This window comes from Hydractinia symbiolongicarpus, chromosome 13, assembly GCF_029227915.1.
Source record: "Hydractinia symbiolongicarpus strain clone_291-10 chromosome 13, HSymV2.1, whole genome shotgun sequence".
Lineage (NCBI taxonomy): Eukaryota > Metazoa > Cnidaria > Hydrozoa > Anthoathecata > Hydractiniidae > Hydractinia > Hydractinia symbiolongicarpus.
The window spans coordinates 11,594,188-11,612,135 of NC_079887.1; the positions used below are offsets into that span (position 1 = coordinate 11,594,188).

Sequence of the window (17,948 nt, forward strand, 5' to 3'; positions counted from 1 at the left end):
CTTTAGAATTACCTCCACCACTACCGTCAGCACTGCATAAAAGTTTTTTCCGTGCCGTTTGTGTGTGAAGCAAAACACAAAAGAAACCTTTTTTAGTTGCATAATATTGTCTCGTAGAACTTAAAATCATGACAATATCTTGAGAAGACTTGAACTAGTATTTATTACCTTGTTGGAATCAATTTTTGCAAGAATTAAATTTCGTTATTTCGCGAATTTTTAATCTTCTCGCGAAATTCAAATCTTCAAACCTTGTTAAATTGGATTCTTGCAAAAATTTATTGCATTAGTATGAAAAGCGCGCAAATTTTATTCTTTCGACGCACACCTCATGTTACGCACATTTGGAAACTAGCTCTAAAATGCAGAGGTTTTTACATGTTGGCTCATCTAATTCCCCGATTTTTTTTGATAGGAGTACTGATTGACAGGAGATGATAGGAGTACTATTTGATAAGACACTGATTGATACGGGTATTGAATGACAGGGGTACTAAATGATAGGAGTACTTAATGTTTTTTTTAATGCTGCCATTTTGATTCGCTACTTTTGTACACAAAATGTAGCATCGGAACCTTAGAGATTATTTTTGGAACCTTCTCTATCTGCGTTATGTGGACATGGTCCTAACCTCTCTAGATGTAAATCTCAGTTGAGAAATAAATACCCGGAAAATGTGAAACGAAATTTTCTTCTTCCTTGAACAACATATTTTACAACTATTAACTACCAACCTGCCAGCACTTCACAACTTTTCATCTATTTACCTGCCACCTTTTAAATATTAAGTTCTTGTGATTTCAGTTTATCTTTCTTCTTCAAATAGTTTTCAACCATTTTCGAGAGTTCTTCAATCCGTATGGAATTCCACGAACGACGTTTAACGTTCTCTATTGCAAGTCGATGTTGCATGGCGTCCTTCAAAGTTTTCAGAAAGGACGTGACATAGAAACGATCCACTGTTTCTCGTTTACCAGGCTTTATCATAAACAAGAAACTTTGTCCAATCAAATACATAAAAAGTAGTCCCTTTAAAATCATCCTGAGTTTGGTTACTTTCTGATACTACATGAAACCTCTTCTCTCTAAGGACGTAATCTTAATACAATGTCTCTCAGGAAAGAGTATTTACAATTTTTGTTTTTGTTTTTTATGTACAACACAGTGAATGAGAGTTTCTTGTTTGACTTTTCCTTTTGGATACACAAAGAATTTATAGCGCTGATAAATCGCGGATAACATAAAGGAGTTATATTTCGTCGGGCAAAGAGAAAAAGCGCTCTTGCTTTGCGGCTATTAAATAAAACAAACATATATGAAAATATAAGTATGATAATTTTTGTGTTTTTCACACATTTAATTGATTATTTTTTTTATCTTTGGTTATTTTTAATTATTTAAAAATCTCTCTCAGCCGATGTAATATATATGTTAATTTTACCAACATTTATTAATTGCATTTTCATATTATCTTTTCTTCCTTTTCCTTTTGACATTATATTCTTAGACAAAAGATTCAAAACGAGCGATAAAAAGTTATCATTCCATGTCGGCCCTATTTATTCTTCAATAAATTAAACTTCAACGTATTATCGCTATATTGATACACAATATCATCCATATCCCTCATATATTCTTTAGCGCGAAAACAGCCTGAAAACGTATAATCTACCCTAACATCGAATTTTCTCACCTGTGACGGTGCATTGCGTTGTTTCTTTGAACGGATAAAGAAGTTCAGTTGATGCAATAAGAAATTAAAATTGTTAAATATCTTCAACAAATAAACAAAACATGTTCATAGTATATTCTTGATTCTTGACTCATTTTTAGCCTTATTGTTCTTATAAAGTATATTCTTATGAATCATACCTCCATATATACACTGGGTGTATATGAAGGTCTCATTTATATTTTCACCAATCATGAATTGTCGAAATCGCAGACCAAGAGGGTGTGCGTTTATTAAAGGAGAGGCGAACTGTGCTGCGGCACGGCTGCTGAATAAAGTTAATGATAAGTGTTGATTTTAAAGACCAGACTGACTGACTTGGTCGTCTGCTCCATAAAGAAGTCCCACTATTAAATCAAATTTGTTTACGTCTTTGTGAGAGTGCTGAATTATTTATAATTGAGTATTTTTACACATTTGCTAAACGGGTGGCTAAATTAAAAAACAATGAGATATATTTCTCTTTATTGTGATGGTCACGGGTCACTGCACACATAGTCTATAGAGAAAAACTAGACTATGATAAGTTAAAGATCAAAATAACAAAATGTTAAACAAGTTATTTTTATTTTAAAGGTGAAGCCGCCATATTCGGTCGACTTGTTATTCAATGTTTCCGGTCTGTATATTTATTCAAATTTCGCGCCATCTCATCATAACAAACTTTATAGTTTTAGGGGTTAGCTTTGATACATATACCATATATTTTGTGTTGTGGGGAATAAAGTAATGGAAAAGAACGACGGCTAAAATGATTACAATTTATAAACAAAAACAAAATAACAATTTACTCCAAGAAGTGATTCTTATACTACCCTGTAGGGGTGTATTCCATTTAACACAAAAATGACCCAAATAGCCGAATCAGCTTACCTTACTCAAGGTGAATACATGTTCACAAAATGGAATATACTGTGCAAGATTCGCAACATTTTCATAAAATGCAATGCAAGTGTTAACTTCACGTTTTCCGTAATTTATGCAAACACATGGAAAACGCGTATCAAAGTCAAAACAAATATGGCGAATGCACGACGGCGACAAATGATGATCGCGTCGGTTCCTTTGATAAGATAAATATCAAAATTTTGTGCCGAGGTGATTTATTGTAACTAGCTAGTACATTTTGCAATGAAATGTTTTCATCGCTGAGTAACATACTTGCAACGTTTTTTTAGATACCAACCAAATATATCCAAAATACATTTTGATCAGTTGGAAATTTTGCTGGATTGTTATCCACTGCTTCAGTATTTTCGGGAAAAAAACAGAAAAAGACGAAACTCCCATATTAAAACGAATTTGTATCTTTTTGTGCGGTTCGCTTCCGCAAAATAACAGTTAGTGCAAATAAGCGACAAAATTAACCGTCATCAATAATTTGCATTATCAGTTGCATTATAAGTTCATGCCTAAGGAGTTTTCAGAAATCAGTGGTGGTTTCCAGAGAATGCGTGGGTTGGAAGAAGTTGTTGGTGCTAATTACGGAAGTCATATACCAATAAAAGCACCGCAGAAACACAACGAGACATGCGTCAATAAAGAAAAAAATTTCATTCCATTATTTGCAAACTCTTTGTGGGTATAAAATGAGATTCAACGACGTGTGCACAGGTTGGCCTGGTTCTGTACATCTCAGTCAAGTTTTTGATAATAGCGACTAGTTGCGACAAATAATGATAGAACCAGATAAATTAGTACCGAACAGCGGCTTCCTTATAGGAGATGCTGCATATCAACTCCAAACGTATATCAGACCCCTTACAAAAATATCACGACTTCTGTATTAATAAAAAATGTTAACGAAGCAGAATTGAATTTTTCAATCATCAATGAAGATGAAGTTAACAACTTTGTGGTATACGGGTCAACAGCGGCGGATGTCAAACGTATACGAAATGACATAGCAGCAGTATTTTAAAGGATTCATTTACCATTTGAAAACGATTATTTAACATTTCTAATTATGAAAAACTTCCTTTACAGTCTCTCAAAAAATGTTGATGTTGGCTGCTTCCCGTTTAGCCTTTCTTTCCTTGTATGCTTCGAACATGTGTGGCGACCTTTGTAACTGCAGAAGTGTACTTCCATTTATTTTTCCTTTTTTCTCCAATTCTTTTCTAACTTTAATGCCACTGCTTGAGATGCACGCTATGAGCCAATAAGCCAAGCCAAGCCAATAACCTCTTGTATTTTTTTAAAAAAATTGCAAACTTTACTACCACTTCCAGATTTTTTTAAACAGTCAACCGACTTGCTGTAGCCTCTGACAAGACCCTGTCACTTTACACGACACTGTAAAATCAGGAAAAATATCCTATTCCGCGGAGGTACTGGAAACTTTCCATCTTGTCGCCCATACCTTTCCAAACATTCTCTTTTCGAAATCTTGGATTTTTTAATTTGTCAATGTTAATCTCGTACAAATCAATCAACTTCAGTGTCATTATGTCGTCCAAAACATTTTTCCAGCCTCGTTTTCCAGCGACTGTGATGAAGACGACGATGTAGAATCTATAATTCATTAAGTACAGTAATAATTTTAAATAAATAAATTTACTTAACATTGTACCACGTGTAGTAACACTTATACCTGCACTTTTATTTTTTTCACTTTGCGTGTGTCTGTCGTCTGCTGATAAACGTTGTTTCTGGAAGATATATTCTCTTTTTCCATCGTCTTTCGTTTGTTCTCTTTAAAGGTTAAAAAAAAATTAAACCATTTTATCAATAAAATAAGCAACGAATAAAACAATTAATCTGCTTACAAATAGACCTTTCCCGAATTTCCTAATTATGCCTAACTAAATTAAAGAGGTCAATACTAAAAATGATTTTTATTCCTAAGTTCTCTAGCAAAGGGTAGAACAAATTACTTAATTTCGTAAATATTTCTGTTCATTAAGTCTCAATTTCGAGTTAAAAGTTACGGTCAAACCCTTCATATAGCCGAGCCTCCTAAGAATAGCCTCATTTTCAAAATAATTATTTTCTTTAAATCTAAATAAAATCCAACCAGAATATTATATTGCTCTGAAAACTTCATTTTTGTCATTATAATTTAATATTCTATCTGAATATTCTTATTTGAAGAGCACAGAACCATTATAAAATTTTGGATGACGTTATAATTATTATAATTTATGAAATTCGGGAAAGGTGTATTCTATACCTGTCGACTCAGCTTGATCGTACGGCATTTTAAATTCCATTTTTCTATTTTCCTTATGGCTTTCAATCTGAATATCAGAAGAATTGATTGTCGATAAAATATTTCCAGGCGGGTTTGTTGTTGAACAACAAAAATCTTCGTCTTTGTTTACAAAGAAATCCGCCATTTTATATATTATGCAGAAATTACCATAGAGATTTGCTGACAGAGTTAAATTATTTAATTGTGTTACATGATGGCAGTACATTTTGTGCAAGTTTAGCACTTTTAGCGGCAAAATGGAATGGCTTGGTGACTTTTGCAGACTCAAGGTGCTAATTTAAATGAAAAATGAAGTTAAATAGAATGTATTTAGCAAAATTTTTGAGTAAAATTATTAAATTTAGCCACTTATTTGCGTTAAATGGAATGACCCTAAATGTTCTTTTGTTTTAAAAAACCGAAGAGTAAACTTTTGAATCTCCAAGATATCGTTTATACTACAAAGATAAGAACACAGCGTGCAGGTTTTCTCTTGAATAAAACACAAAATTCCGCCCTCTCTACCACCTAAAAATTCGGAAAATAACCGAGGCGACAAGACGGAATATTTGGATTCTCTCCGACAATAATTTTTGAGACGTACGCATACAACTCTCTATCATCAATGATTTTTTCAAGCACACCTTCCATTCTTACAAAGCACTCTTCTTTTATCCCAGCAAACAAATTAATATCTTTCTCAAAGTAATGCTCAAATTTTCTTCTGGAAAGACAATTTTTTAACTCACGTAAATAGTCTTTCACGCACTCCTTAAAATGTGCTTTGTCCCAGTCGTATTTCTCTTTAATGTGAAACAAAATTGTTTTTACACGGTACGAAGTGAGAGGCTTAAAAACACCATGTAAACTCGGCTGTAGTAAGGCTTTTACTGTACGAGTGACTTGTAATTGGCACCCACAAGAAGCGGTTATATCCTTGCGTATCTGTCTTTCTCACATAGAGTAAGATCTTCTCCAAGATATCATTTCATTGTCTTATTCCTGTCTTTATACATACAGCAATCCTAAGTATAGGTTTAAAAATATTTAAATGTGAAAAACATAAACTTTAAGCCCCGACTTGTGACTTGTGCGCAAAAAATTGCTGCTTCTCCAGAGAAATTTTGGCGGAAGAAAATTTTAAAAATAACTCATGAATGAAAATAATATACAGGATAAAATTTTTTGAGGAAATTAATTGCCGCGAATTTTGCATGTTTTGTCAATTTCACGAAATTAGTTACCGTAATATTAGAAACGGTTTTACACTCGTAACTTTTCAACTATTGTCTTATTTTCAAAGTTACTTGGCAGACATAACTCTATCCCTAACTCACAAAGATAGCAGCTTCATTTATATGTCTAGTGACGGGGGTAAATTTGAAAATAGCAAAGTTGACGAGAAGTTATTTAGCATAACATTCGTATTTTAACCCTTTACGGCTTTTTTGAATAGGAAAATATTTTTTGTGCACTTGCTTAAAATTTATGATTATTTCTAACTTTCATTGGACCTTGCGATGAAAAAAATATTTTTCGAAAATTTTTTTTACTTTGCGGGGTTTCGGCTTTTTGTGAAATTTGAAATTACAATTAATGCAAGAGTGTTGTACAATGTATGTGTGACGTTATTCCTAGTGCTCGTGACGTCATCAAATAAATTTTTACCTAGAATGAATTGTATTAGACATTCTACAACTGTACCTATAATTGTATGTTCTCAAGGTTTCATTACTTAAGCATTAACTAGCTTGGGATTTATGGCCCCTTGGTCTTTTGCTCTCCCCCTCTCAGGGTTATTGTGGCACGCGTCAGCAATAAATAGTTAAAAAAATATGTTTGTTATTTTCGCTATCTGCAAGTACCTTTAGACCTCTCAACTTCAAATACCTTTTTAACTCGTCTGCCTTCATCCTTTATTATTTCAAAATCCATAGTTATCTTTAATTCTATTTAATTCTAACATGTTCTTATAGTATGTTCTTGCCGGCTTCAGATTATTTTTAGGTTGTTCTAGCCTGTTTAACTGTAATTCCTATTCTTTCCATATTTTCCAGGCTAAACTTATACAACACAATATGCATGCTTCCAAAAATAAAAGTGTACCTACTTTCGTTTGAGCTGATAATGAAAAACGCTGGCATATAATCAAGCATATAATTGACCTTCCCATTTGTTATTTCCAATAGAGATGCTGGCCCATGGTCCACAGCACGAATGAAATGGCCGTTTGTACTCTGCCACCAATTTGTCCACTGTTTGATATTACCAAAAAAAGCTAATCGAAATTTTTCTGGCTTTATGTAACCGGTAATTTCACTACATACTTTTCCTTCGTAGAAGTTCATTGGTTGTATTGCCTTTAATACTTTGTATCCATCCTTTAAATCTTCGTTATTAACTATTTCAACATCCTTACCGTTCATTACAATCATGATGTCAATTTCTAATTCACTGCTGCAGATCTTCAGATCCTCGTATACACTGCCTGTATGTTCAATTTTAACAAAATCGCACTATATCTCATGTAGCTTTATAGGGTTTTTTATTTTGCTTTAAAATCGGCTAACATTTGTTTAACTTTCTCTTGAGGGTACTGAGCAAACTGGAAATGAAAGAGTTTGAGCTTATTGTATATATTCTGTGTTCTGTAGCTGGGTCAGAAGAAGGAGCCTGAGCAAGTGTTTGAGGAATTGCATCTAAAAATACGAGATGCAGAAATTCCTAAAATAACAATCACATGAAATCTAATGACCAATCTTTCATTTTAAGGAATTGGTTAGGCCAAGACCATAAATTTTGTATTCAAAAATTATAAAAAAATGAAGGAAAAGGTAAAAGTGCAGATCTAACTTTTAGCTCATGGATAATGTGTAAATAAAGACAAGAAACAAACTGTGGTATTTTGCGTATCAACCTCAGGCTGCGTCTTTTAAACTTTATTCAGTACTTCTTTTAAAAGGTTGATTTTAACCACTATAGCAGCCAACAAATAATTATCTGTAATATCTGCTAATAGTTTAGTGTTTTTATCAAGGTTATAGCAAATATTTTCAAGATCTTTAAATTCATCTTCACTGATACTCATAGCCATATTTTAAATTGATCTCCCGTCACCTGTGATAAAAAAAAACAATAAAATCAAAAATTATATCAAATCAAGTGATGTTTAGAGGTATCTTATGGAGTTCACATCATCAAAAACAAAAAAGAAAATTAAAATTTGAAATAATTGATGTTATATGTCACATGTACCTATTCGAAAACCAATCCAGATATAGTAAAATTTGTTAGGGAATATGTTTATTGTTGTGGTAATGTTCACTTTCTAAAACTTAGTCACTTTCAACCAACATCTTTTTTGAACTAATAATAGGGAAATATATATATACTTGTGGAGTTTTCCTTTTAATAAAACAATTTTGACTCAAAATTTTATCCTCGTATTTTTAAGCCATTTTTTTAAATTTACCATATTAGAAAACTAAAATAGGCACAAGACCTAGTCAGTAAAAATTGAAATCAGTAAAATTTGTAGGTGTCAGTATTTGAAAAGTGAGTGAGCTTAAAGTTGATCCCTTTGGGTCCTAAAACGCCTATAAATTTATTTTGCCTGTTATAGAGCCATTGCTATTATATTTTGGTTTAATATTGTGCGTTTTTGTGGTTCTTGCTTGTTATTGGCCAATGTTGGCCTACTAAAGACCATACCGTTGGATCCAGTAAGTTATTCGGTAAGTTATATTTTTAATTAGGAAAAATAAGCCCCTGTGAAAAGTTATGAGTAACCTTCCAAAATTATGAGTATAAATGCAGATCCACCGTTGGATTTTTCATGAGGATTTTATGGTAAAAAAGACAGGTAAAAGTGGGATTCATACTAACTACATGTAAATTTATAATTTCATGGTTACCTAACCAGTATCTATTTGTCTAGGACTTTTGACTTGATTTTGACAATTGTTTAGCAAAAAATAAATTTGATTTGCGGCTGTTTTTATGAGGTTTTTTATGAAGTTTGTTCATATATGTTATATTGCGTTTTAAAGGAAATTTAAATTACAGGGATCGTCCGTCCGTCCGTCACGCAAAATGGTAGCTTGGCTGTGCAGATAGCGAGACGCACGTAGAAAAAGGACGTGCGAACCCGTGGATTTTTCCACGGGCTAACGACTAGTATATTTAAAAATAACATATTATTTTCACCAATAGTTAAAAAAAAGTATATATATATATATAAACTTCAATATTTTCGGGCATCTCTGTACAGAAAAGAAAAACGCTTTCTACAAATAGAATAATTTTGATCATGCTCAAAAATAAAGTGAGCTCGGATAACCGGGCTTGTTTGTTGATATGGAAAAATTTCATCATGGCTTCCTGAGATCTCGGTAGAAGCAACAGAGATCTTGGAAAGTCGAACTGGCTTGCTTCTCATATAAACACACACATTTTGTATAAGGTTGTCTACAGCATGAAAGATCTTGCCTAAGTGAGGCAGCCTAGTCAACTGGGCCAGCCCGCCTCCATAGAAACACCCCTTAGTTATTATTGTTTCTATGAAGTCTTTGCAACATACCTATAATCTTGCTGTTGGTTAGTTGAACTAAAAGGCATTCCACATTGTAACAAACAACAAACCTGACACAAGCGGGACTGCTGTCATCCATAACTAGTGGAACTTTCAAGTGCAAAATCCTGGGAACAAATAAAAAATTTTCAAATAAAAAGATTCCTATAAACAACTTTCAAAAAATGAGAGGTAAGCTTTAAGATTAACGCTGAAGCAAAATTAAATAAAAATTCTAACAAGATTTAGACAGAGACACATGACAGGTGTAGCTAAGCATAAGCTAGCTAGTTAAGTAGGCTAGTTGAAAGTCTAGTAAACAAAGTGTAGCTAGCTAGCTAGGTGCAAAATGACATAATAACGTAATAGAGACCTAAAAGCACATGTAACCATATACATAGCTTGCTCACAAAGGACTCCTTACTATTCCAAATTTCTGACTCTCTCTAGGCAACTATCAGCTTCTGACCTGGACTTCTTCTCTGCTGCACAGATTACTCTTGGTTGGACACCACCCCATCTTGCTCAGAAAAAAGAGAAAAAGAGCCCTGGTGACACTTGGGGACCTCAGTTTTTATTCTATAGTTTTTACTGAGGGAGATTATGTTTTAAAAACTGAAAGTTTCAACTACTGTTTAAAAGATGACAATTTGAAATTCTACACGAGGACTTCGGTCGAAAAGCGAACTTTAAGACACGGTGATTATGGTCTAAAAAAGGCTCGTTTTCATTCTTCTTTTTTCGCTAAAAGCACGCGAGCTCTTTTGTTAGCGTGTGCGCACATTGGATAAAACTGGCCTAAAAGTTAGGACGAGGTGAAAAAATGAAGCTAAACAATGCGTGGTAAAAAGTTCGATGAGTTTAAATGGTGTGTGGACAAGGGTTTGGATATACAAACGCAAGGTAATATTGGCAACAAAAAGCTGCAGCAGTCACCAAACCTGCGCCAAATTCGACACAGTCCAAATAAATAATAGTGATCTTGTTTGTATGCATATATGGCAGTGACAATGCCATTATCTGAATTTACAGAAATGTTCGATGTAGCCTATACGCAGGCTAAAACATCTCGAGATGTTTTTTAAATTGTCTAGTTAATAGGCAGGTTTATTTTTTGCCGAAAAAGAGCAGGACATAACAGCGGTTTATGTTAATCAACACGGGGGCAACAGGGTAAAAGTTGATAGCCTGCAAAATCTTGTTTTCACATGTACTAAACATGCACGCAAACTTTTTCTAATGCGTACAAACCTCGTATGCAGAAATACCCCATTAACGAAGATGCTATGGTCGATCTGAACATCCTTGTATACTGCATCTCGTTATTGATTGTGGTAGACCACACATTTTAAAAATGCAAATGTATGCATTAGAAAGGTTTGCGCCAAGTACTTAGAAAAAATTAGTGAGTCAATGAGAAAAAAGAATGGGAAAATAGTATACAAAGAGAGATACTCTTCTGAACTCTTACAAATATTTTTTTTGACAATGTTATAGCATATATGTCATGCTGTTCAATATTTTTAATGTGAAAATGACCGTTTTCAGCCATTCTCTAATATGTCAAAAAAACTTTTGTTATTGTTTAAGGCTAAATGAATATCGTAGTCCGTCAACAAAGTTCTGTATAATTTCATGCTGGCAATTATTAATTAAATCTACATAATATATAATATATAATTGTTTTTGTTCAGGACACGATACGGAACATCGGATTGCACAACAGGAAAAATCCCCATTTAAAAACCAGGTGAAACCTTACAATGTATTAATTCAAACGTACACAGTATGAGATAAGCATCTTTCAAACGACTTTCTTTCGTCTTTAATTAGTTCAATTGCTTATTCAACGACAGGTGCTTGGTCTTGCAAATCACAAACGATGCACTATCTGTATGAAATGGCAATGAAAATTTTCTCTTTTCAAATTAAAGCAGAAGAGATAAGTAGTTGAAAATAAACGCTACAATAATGGACATTTTTGTTTATCAAAAATGATTATTATTTGCTGAATGGTTGTAGCGATGTGTGAGGTTTCTTACAAAAGTGATTGCAAAGAGGTCGTTTTAGTTTTAACCACTTTAAAAGGTTGAAATTTAAAAAGAAAATTTCGTTTGCCCTAAGTATGGTGGAGCCACCTTGAATGCTAACATCTGTAAGTTTACCCAATATAAAAAATCTTAGTTACGGTGCTATAAAGAAAAAAAAAATTTTGGCAACGTAAGAATTGGCAATAGGGGTTGATACACCTAAATCCTATGCACCGGATAATTTTATTTCGATTTTCTGAAGTTTGTTGAAATCTGTTTTAATTTACTCTTTACATCCCTGTTGAATGATGCATAAATAATTGGATCTGCCACGGAGTTTAAGCTCCACCACGCAAGGACAAATATTGGTGGATTTTCTCCTATGCAAAGCAAACCTGCAGTGGCGTAGCCATACAACAATAAACCAACCATAGGTAGCCACGCGATTAAGAACGATGACATTAAAAATAAGCAAATACACAAAGAGCGCAACTGTCTCTTCGCTAATCGTTGTCGTTCCTTTGTGTTTTCTGTATGATCATTTGAAACTGTTAATTTCACGATGTCTTTAAATTGTTTTCTTGTTTGCATATAAACAACACTGTTCGCATATACCACAAAACATAGAACAACCGGAGTTATCACCACAAATGTAAAAGTACCAAGCGAAAGACCTTTGATCACGTAAACAATGCAACCCAAAGTGTATGGAGTGTTGCCAATGAGGAGTGTGTAGGAAACTAATGTTCTTGTGTTTGTGTTTTGATAAAAGAAAGGATATCGAATAGCCATAAAACGGTCAACGACGATCAAAAGCATATTTATGAAAATAGCACTTGTAATAACTACCCATAAGATTAAAAAGTAAAACTGCCATTCATTTTTTCCTATTTTGCTCAGGGATGTATCCTTCGTTATGATTACAATGCCAGCCTCAGTGAAACCGCTGAATCCATTGAGAACGTGAGACAGGAATAAAGACACAGCAAATTTATTCGATCGTCTTTTTTGTAAATTTTTGTTTGAAAGAATTACAAAAATCATTAATGAATTTAAAATGACAATTGGTAACAAGATAAACCATATAACATATGTGAAATAACCGACAAAAACGTCGCTAAGATCTTTGTGCGAATCTTCAGTAACGTTGCAAATCATTTTACAAGCATGAGATTACAAATAATTTTCTAGTCTTCCACGGGACTTTAAGCTTGGTTATAAGGTTTTTAGAATTTATGGGTTATTTATAAAAAAAAACACTGGCAGATATTGTGTGCAATTAAATATTTAAAATTTCCATTTTATTGTTAAAATAAGAATCTACATTTTTTTATCTTGATTTATTTAGGGGCGGATCTTGAGATCTTCAAAACAGCTGCGTGTCCTTTAGCTATTGATGTTTAACGAACGAGGGCGTACCTTTGTTAAATCACAATCATGACTAACAGCTGGATTGATTTGACAGCGGGAAATGTGAAACAAAACTTGCTTGTAATTTGTTTTAAAATTGTGTAGTTTGATCAACGAGACCATAGTCTTTGATTCTGGTTTTGGTGACTTTGCTGTGACGTAATAATTAAAACAAGAAGCCCTGCGGCTTGAAAATTTTGCCTGAAAGATTCTGAAATTTGAAGTAGATCTTAGAAACAGAGATTTATGGAGTAAACAAATCATTGAGTATTCCAATTCTCAATTATTATTGTAACTAACCCGCAATTAAATGACAGTTAAAACTCTAACTGGGTATTTTCAAAACTAATCAGGAAAATTTTTGAAACTACAGATTACAAATCTTGTTATGTATGAATGAAGTAGTTCATTGTTAATTAATTCAGCAATGAATACATATTAGCATTTGAATTTTTTCAGGTTTTAGGGCTTCAAAATTTACTCTCTTGTTAAAGATTTTTTGAAAATGCTGATGGTGCACTGTTTGATAACAGCTGATCTGAAAAAGAAAGTACGTAAAATAAAGAAACAAGAATACAATTTTACCATAAACTGAATTAACACCGGGCTGCTTAATCATTGCCTCTTTAACCCCTCTTTGCCTTTTTGATTTGAAAAGGAAATTTATTAAATAAATACAAATCAATTCCATGTGATGCAAAAGGCATATTATATATATAAGTATATGTATATAAATTTAATCAAGCTGGCTTTTGATATCTTTGTTAAACAAGTAACATATTAAGCAGGCGATACATGATTTGAAACCTGTGGACAATACAGGATTTATTTTGTGAAATCGATTTATTGAATTTAGCAAATTTGATCGTTTATTATCCTTTTTTGATACGAATTCTCAATCTTCAATTTTTTGGAGAGTCTAATTAGTTGCAATTTTTTATTTTGAAGAAACTGATTAGTCATTGTTTTGTTAGAAAAATCCAAAAAATTGAGCATAACTAACTTTTAAAATTCTAAATTGATAAATTGACAAAGGATAAATACACATTTAATGAATTTGTCGGATTTGATTAATCAATGGTCTTTTCTAAGAAATCTAGAAAAATATTTGGTGATACTATGGGTGAGTTCAAGAAAGTGGCACTCAAGGAAAGCTGATAATTAGCCAGTAACAGAATAATAATTAGCTGATTTAGAATAATTATATATACTATGCGTACAGTATTATTAGCTGCTCATACTGCCAATTAATTATACGTGATATATATATATATATATATATATATTTTTATTTAAATTTCCACACTTATCTTTGTTATCAATCTCCCCATAGCATCTATATTTATATAGATCCACATAAAGTTGTGCTTCAATTAAAACTATGAAAAGGGAACAAGAAACGATTGTGCAAAAAACTTATTAATTTTACTGTAGCAAGCAGTATGTCGTGTTATTAAACAACACACTATTCTGATTTCAAGAAAAAAAACATGAGAAAGACGTAGTTAGCTGCAAAGAACACAAAGAAGCCTTACTAATTATATTGTGCGTAGCGACTAATTATCCTGCATCGGCTAACTATATATTTTGTTACAGGCTAATTATCAGTTCACCTTGACTGTTCGGTACAAGCAACAATAAACTTTTGTCACGTTTTGACAACTTTCCTACAAAAAATATAAAAAAATCCTGTACAAATATATATTTTTTTATCTGATAGAAGCTCCACAAATTGTCGTTTGGAAGTTATTTTTAGCCCACTTTTTAACTATAAGAACAGGAGTTGGGTGTCCACCCATGGAAAAATTACGCAAAGCAGAACAAAGATTTTTTATTGCTGGCTCTTTAAGAAAAAAAGGCACTCTAATTAAAGCACTATTTTGTGTGCTAGATAGCTTGACAGCTATAGCTAATAGCTAGTAAGTAATTTCACGACTATTAAAATGTCAGCACCGATCAAAAGGAGATCCAAGTCAGCACCAAAAAATGAAATAGCCAGCACAGCCTAGCTAGCCAGCACACTTTTCTCACTTATATCTCTATAATAATAGCTGTATTCCGTCTTGTGTTAACCACGCACGAAATTGCGCATAGCTCTTTGATCTTTTTGCTACGCTATTTTAAAATTTTATTTTATTTTGCCTTTTGCGTAGTTTCACAAAAGTTTAATTTAAAAATTTTCTTTTACAAAATTCATGCTTAATTAACTTTTATTGTTCCTTCGATGCAGTTTCTTTGTTATAAATAACTGCAGTCAAAGTTGCGGACAATTACTTTACGTTGTCTATTTCATTGAAAAAGTTTTAATTATTCCCGCCTTTTCAAGGAAAGTAACAAAAACAAGTTTTTAATAAAAAAAGGAGAAAAATAAATTTTAGAAAGGTTTTGTAAGTGATTTTTTGTTTGTACTAAACATAAATGTGAAATTTATTTTGTAAATTTTGTTTCATCTTTAAACCATTTATATTTTTAATGACAACAATAAACCTGGATGTGCTTATTTTTTTGCTGAAACTTATTGTTTTTTAAACTGAACAAAAATTGTAAGAAAATGTCAAATTTAGTTTTTTAGAAGCTATTTGCAGGGAGGAGCCTCTTTTTTACATCAAACTCAGGCCGTAAAAATGCACAAATTATTTTTAAATATATGAATTTTACGAGAAAGCGGCGTAACACTACTTCCGATAAACTATACTATAAAAAATGAGAAAGTGGAGTTTACACTGCTTTCGTGTATATGTCGAGGGACCATGACTACTGCAGAGTAATTTAATAACAGATGCGCGAAATAATTTCATTAACAGATGCACGAAATATTTTCATTAACAGATGGGCTAAATATTTTTATTAACAGATGCGCGAAATAATTACGTCAGCTAATTCCCGTGGATTGTTCCACGGGTTGACGACTAGTATATAATAATTCATACCTGATAAAATACACGGTATTAAAAAATGTGCTTAGCTCCCCAGCTACATCAATAAAGCTACTACGACCAAATTAGACCAGCAAGGGGCGAACAACAAAATGTAAGCACTTTTAGTCATGGCTGTACACAGAATGTTCTGGCCATACGAAGAGTACACAATCTCTGTTTAGATTAGTCATTAAATTGACAGAGATTAAAATAAAACATCTTCGTTGGCTTTTGAGAAAATGGAAACTTTCCGAGGTTTTAGCCTGGACACAACGCTAGCAGCGTCTGAACTCTGTGCCGTCTCTTCCTCTCTCTCTCTATATAGCTATCTTCCAATAGACGGTTTTAAAGATTCCGCCCCGCGTAGCGGCGACGGAAATAAAAAATCTTTGGTTTTAGTTTTGATAATTAACTGCCCTGTAAGTCTGCAGCCATTGTTAATGGCGAGCTACCAAAAAACTAAACAGGCGGAAGTTCCTGTCGGGTGATAGTTAACCAATTGAATTCGGCTTATGAATGAGAGAATTTTACAACTGTAGTTTTACATTATAAAAGAGATATGATATAGTGATATATGGGGATATGCTACTGTTAGGTCAAAAGCGGTATGAATAGATATACTTTACATTTACTTTACAGTTGACGAACCCCTTGCAATTTATGACGACTGCGCAGGTAAATTGTAGAAATATTTGACGGAGGTTTCAGAAGTAACTGATCACAATGACGAATTTAAAGAATTTATAAAGTTTTATTTTCAGGACAGGTCACTTTTCTGACTGTTGCAGACACATTTTGACCTTAATCTGCTTGACAATGCACTTTAATAACATATTGACGCCATATGAAAATATTGAAACACGATGCCGTGACTTTGCTTTTAATTTCTCTTTTATAACAGTTTTGAGAGTAAAACTCATCTCCGACAGTATGACACAGTAATCCAGTAAAAACATTGTATCACATACTTTAAAATTTATCATCCCAGCCACAACATTTTCACATTGCAAATAGTGATAAATAATTCACAGAGATGATTTTTAGACGCACTTTCATCTTGCACCTCATTTCTGATGACAATATCATAATTATCAGTGATGATTGTCGCTATCGAAGTTGGCGCTCCTGCAGATAGTGGTTTACTTTAAAGTACATAACATTACACTTCGACCAACTGGTTTCCATAAGAACCGTAAAATGTTATGGTGATGGTCTCAGAATGATATTTCAATATAGCTGAGTTAAATGACACTTTAGAACCATCTTTAGACGTTTTATTTATTTTTTCAGGCAGTTTCAATATACCACTTTTGTGCTCACTACATCGTATAACACTGCTAAGAAAAGATGGATAGTTTTTTTCTATGGCCATAATCTTTTTTATCCTGTAATGCAAGGTTACGATTAACCTTCATGTAATGTTTTTCTTTTACAAGATGCGGATTTTTTAAAAAGCCCAAATTTTTAAAGCATTTTTTTTTTTATATTATTAAAGATATTATTTCGGTTTATCTGTTCAGTATTCATATTACTGTGGAAAGTTTAACATTTCTTGAACATAATAGTTTAGTAGGCGACGTTTCGGGAGATCCTTCTCCCATCATCGGGCGAAGTAAAATGATGTTGAGCATGTATTTATATAATTGCAGAGGATCGAAATTCATAAAAAATAACCAATAAGAAACGAACTGATAATTACAGTTAATTACGGTAATTAATGTATGTTTAACAAACAAAACAGTGCAATATTATCTAAATCAAGCAGTTCGAATAATAGAAACAATAACAGAAACCCTAACGTGCATTAGAACAAAATCAAACCAAATTGGAAACTATCAGTTGTGTCAATAATATTTTTTTAAAGGAAATGCTTAATGAAAAGCTTGGGCAATGAAACAGTGATAGAACCTCACTACTAGGTTTATGGAGACATTGCATTGTGTAATGTAAACAAAAAAGCCAAAATTCTGCTTTAATTTGAATTTGTTGTGATTTTGGATTGTATTTGAGTAGATTGTATTCAAGAAAAGTTTCACTTAACACTATAAATTTTTGTAGTGTTAGAAAAATACAAGATTTCAGGTAATTATGGCA

The 17,948-nt window shown here is 32.8% G+C and overlaps 1 protein-coding gene across 1 annotated transcript; it reads right to left on the reverse strand.

The window, feature by feature from the left end:
• Window positions 1-10,276: 10,276 nt before the first annotated feature.
• Window positions 10,277-13,861, reverse strand: LOC130624228 (G-protein coupled receptor 161-like). The gene has a single exon (XM_057439800.1). It carries the CDS (start codon window positions 12,682-12,684, stop codon window positions 11,770-11,772), a length of 915 nt encoding a protein of 304 aa, XP_057295783.1. The 5' UTR covers window positions 12,685-13,861; the 3' UTR covers window positions 10,277-11,769.
• Between the last annotated feature and the right edge of the window lie 4,087 nt (window positions 13,862-17,948).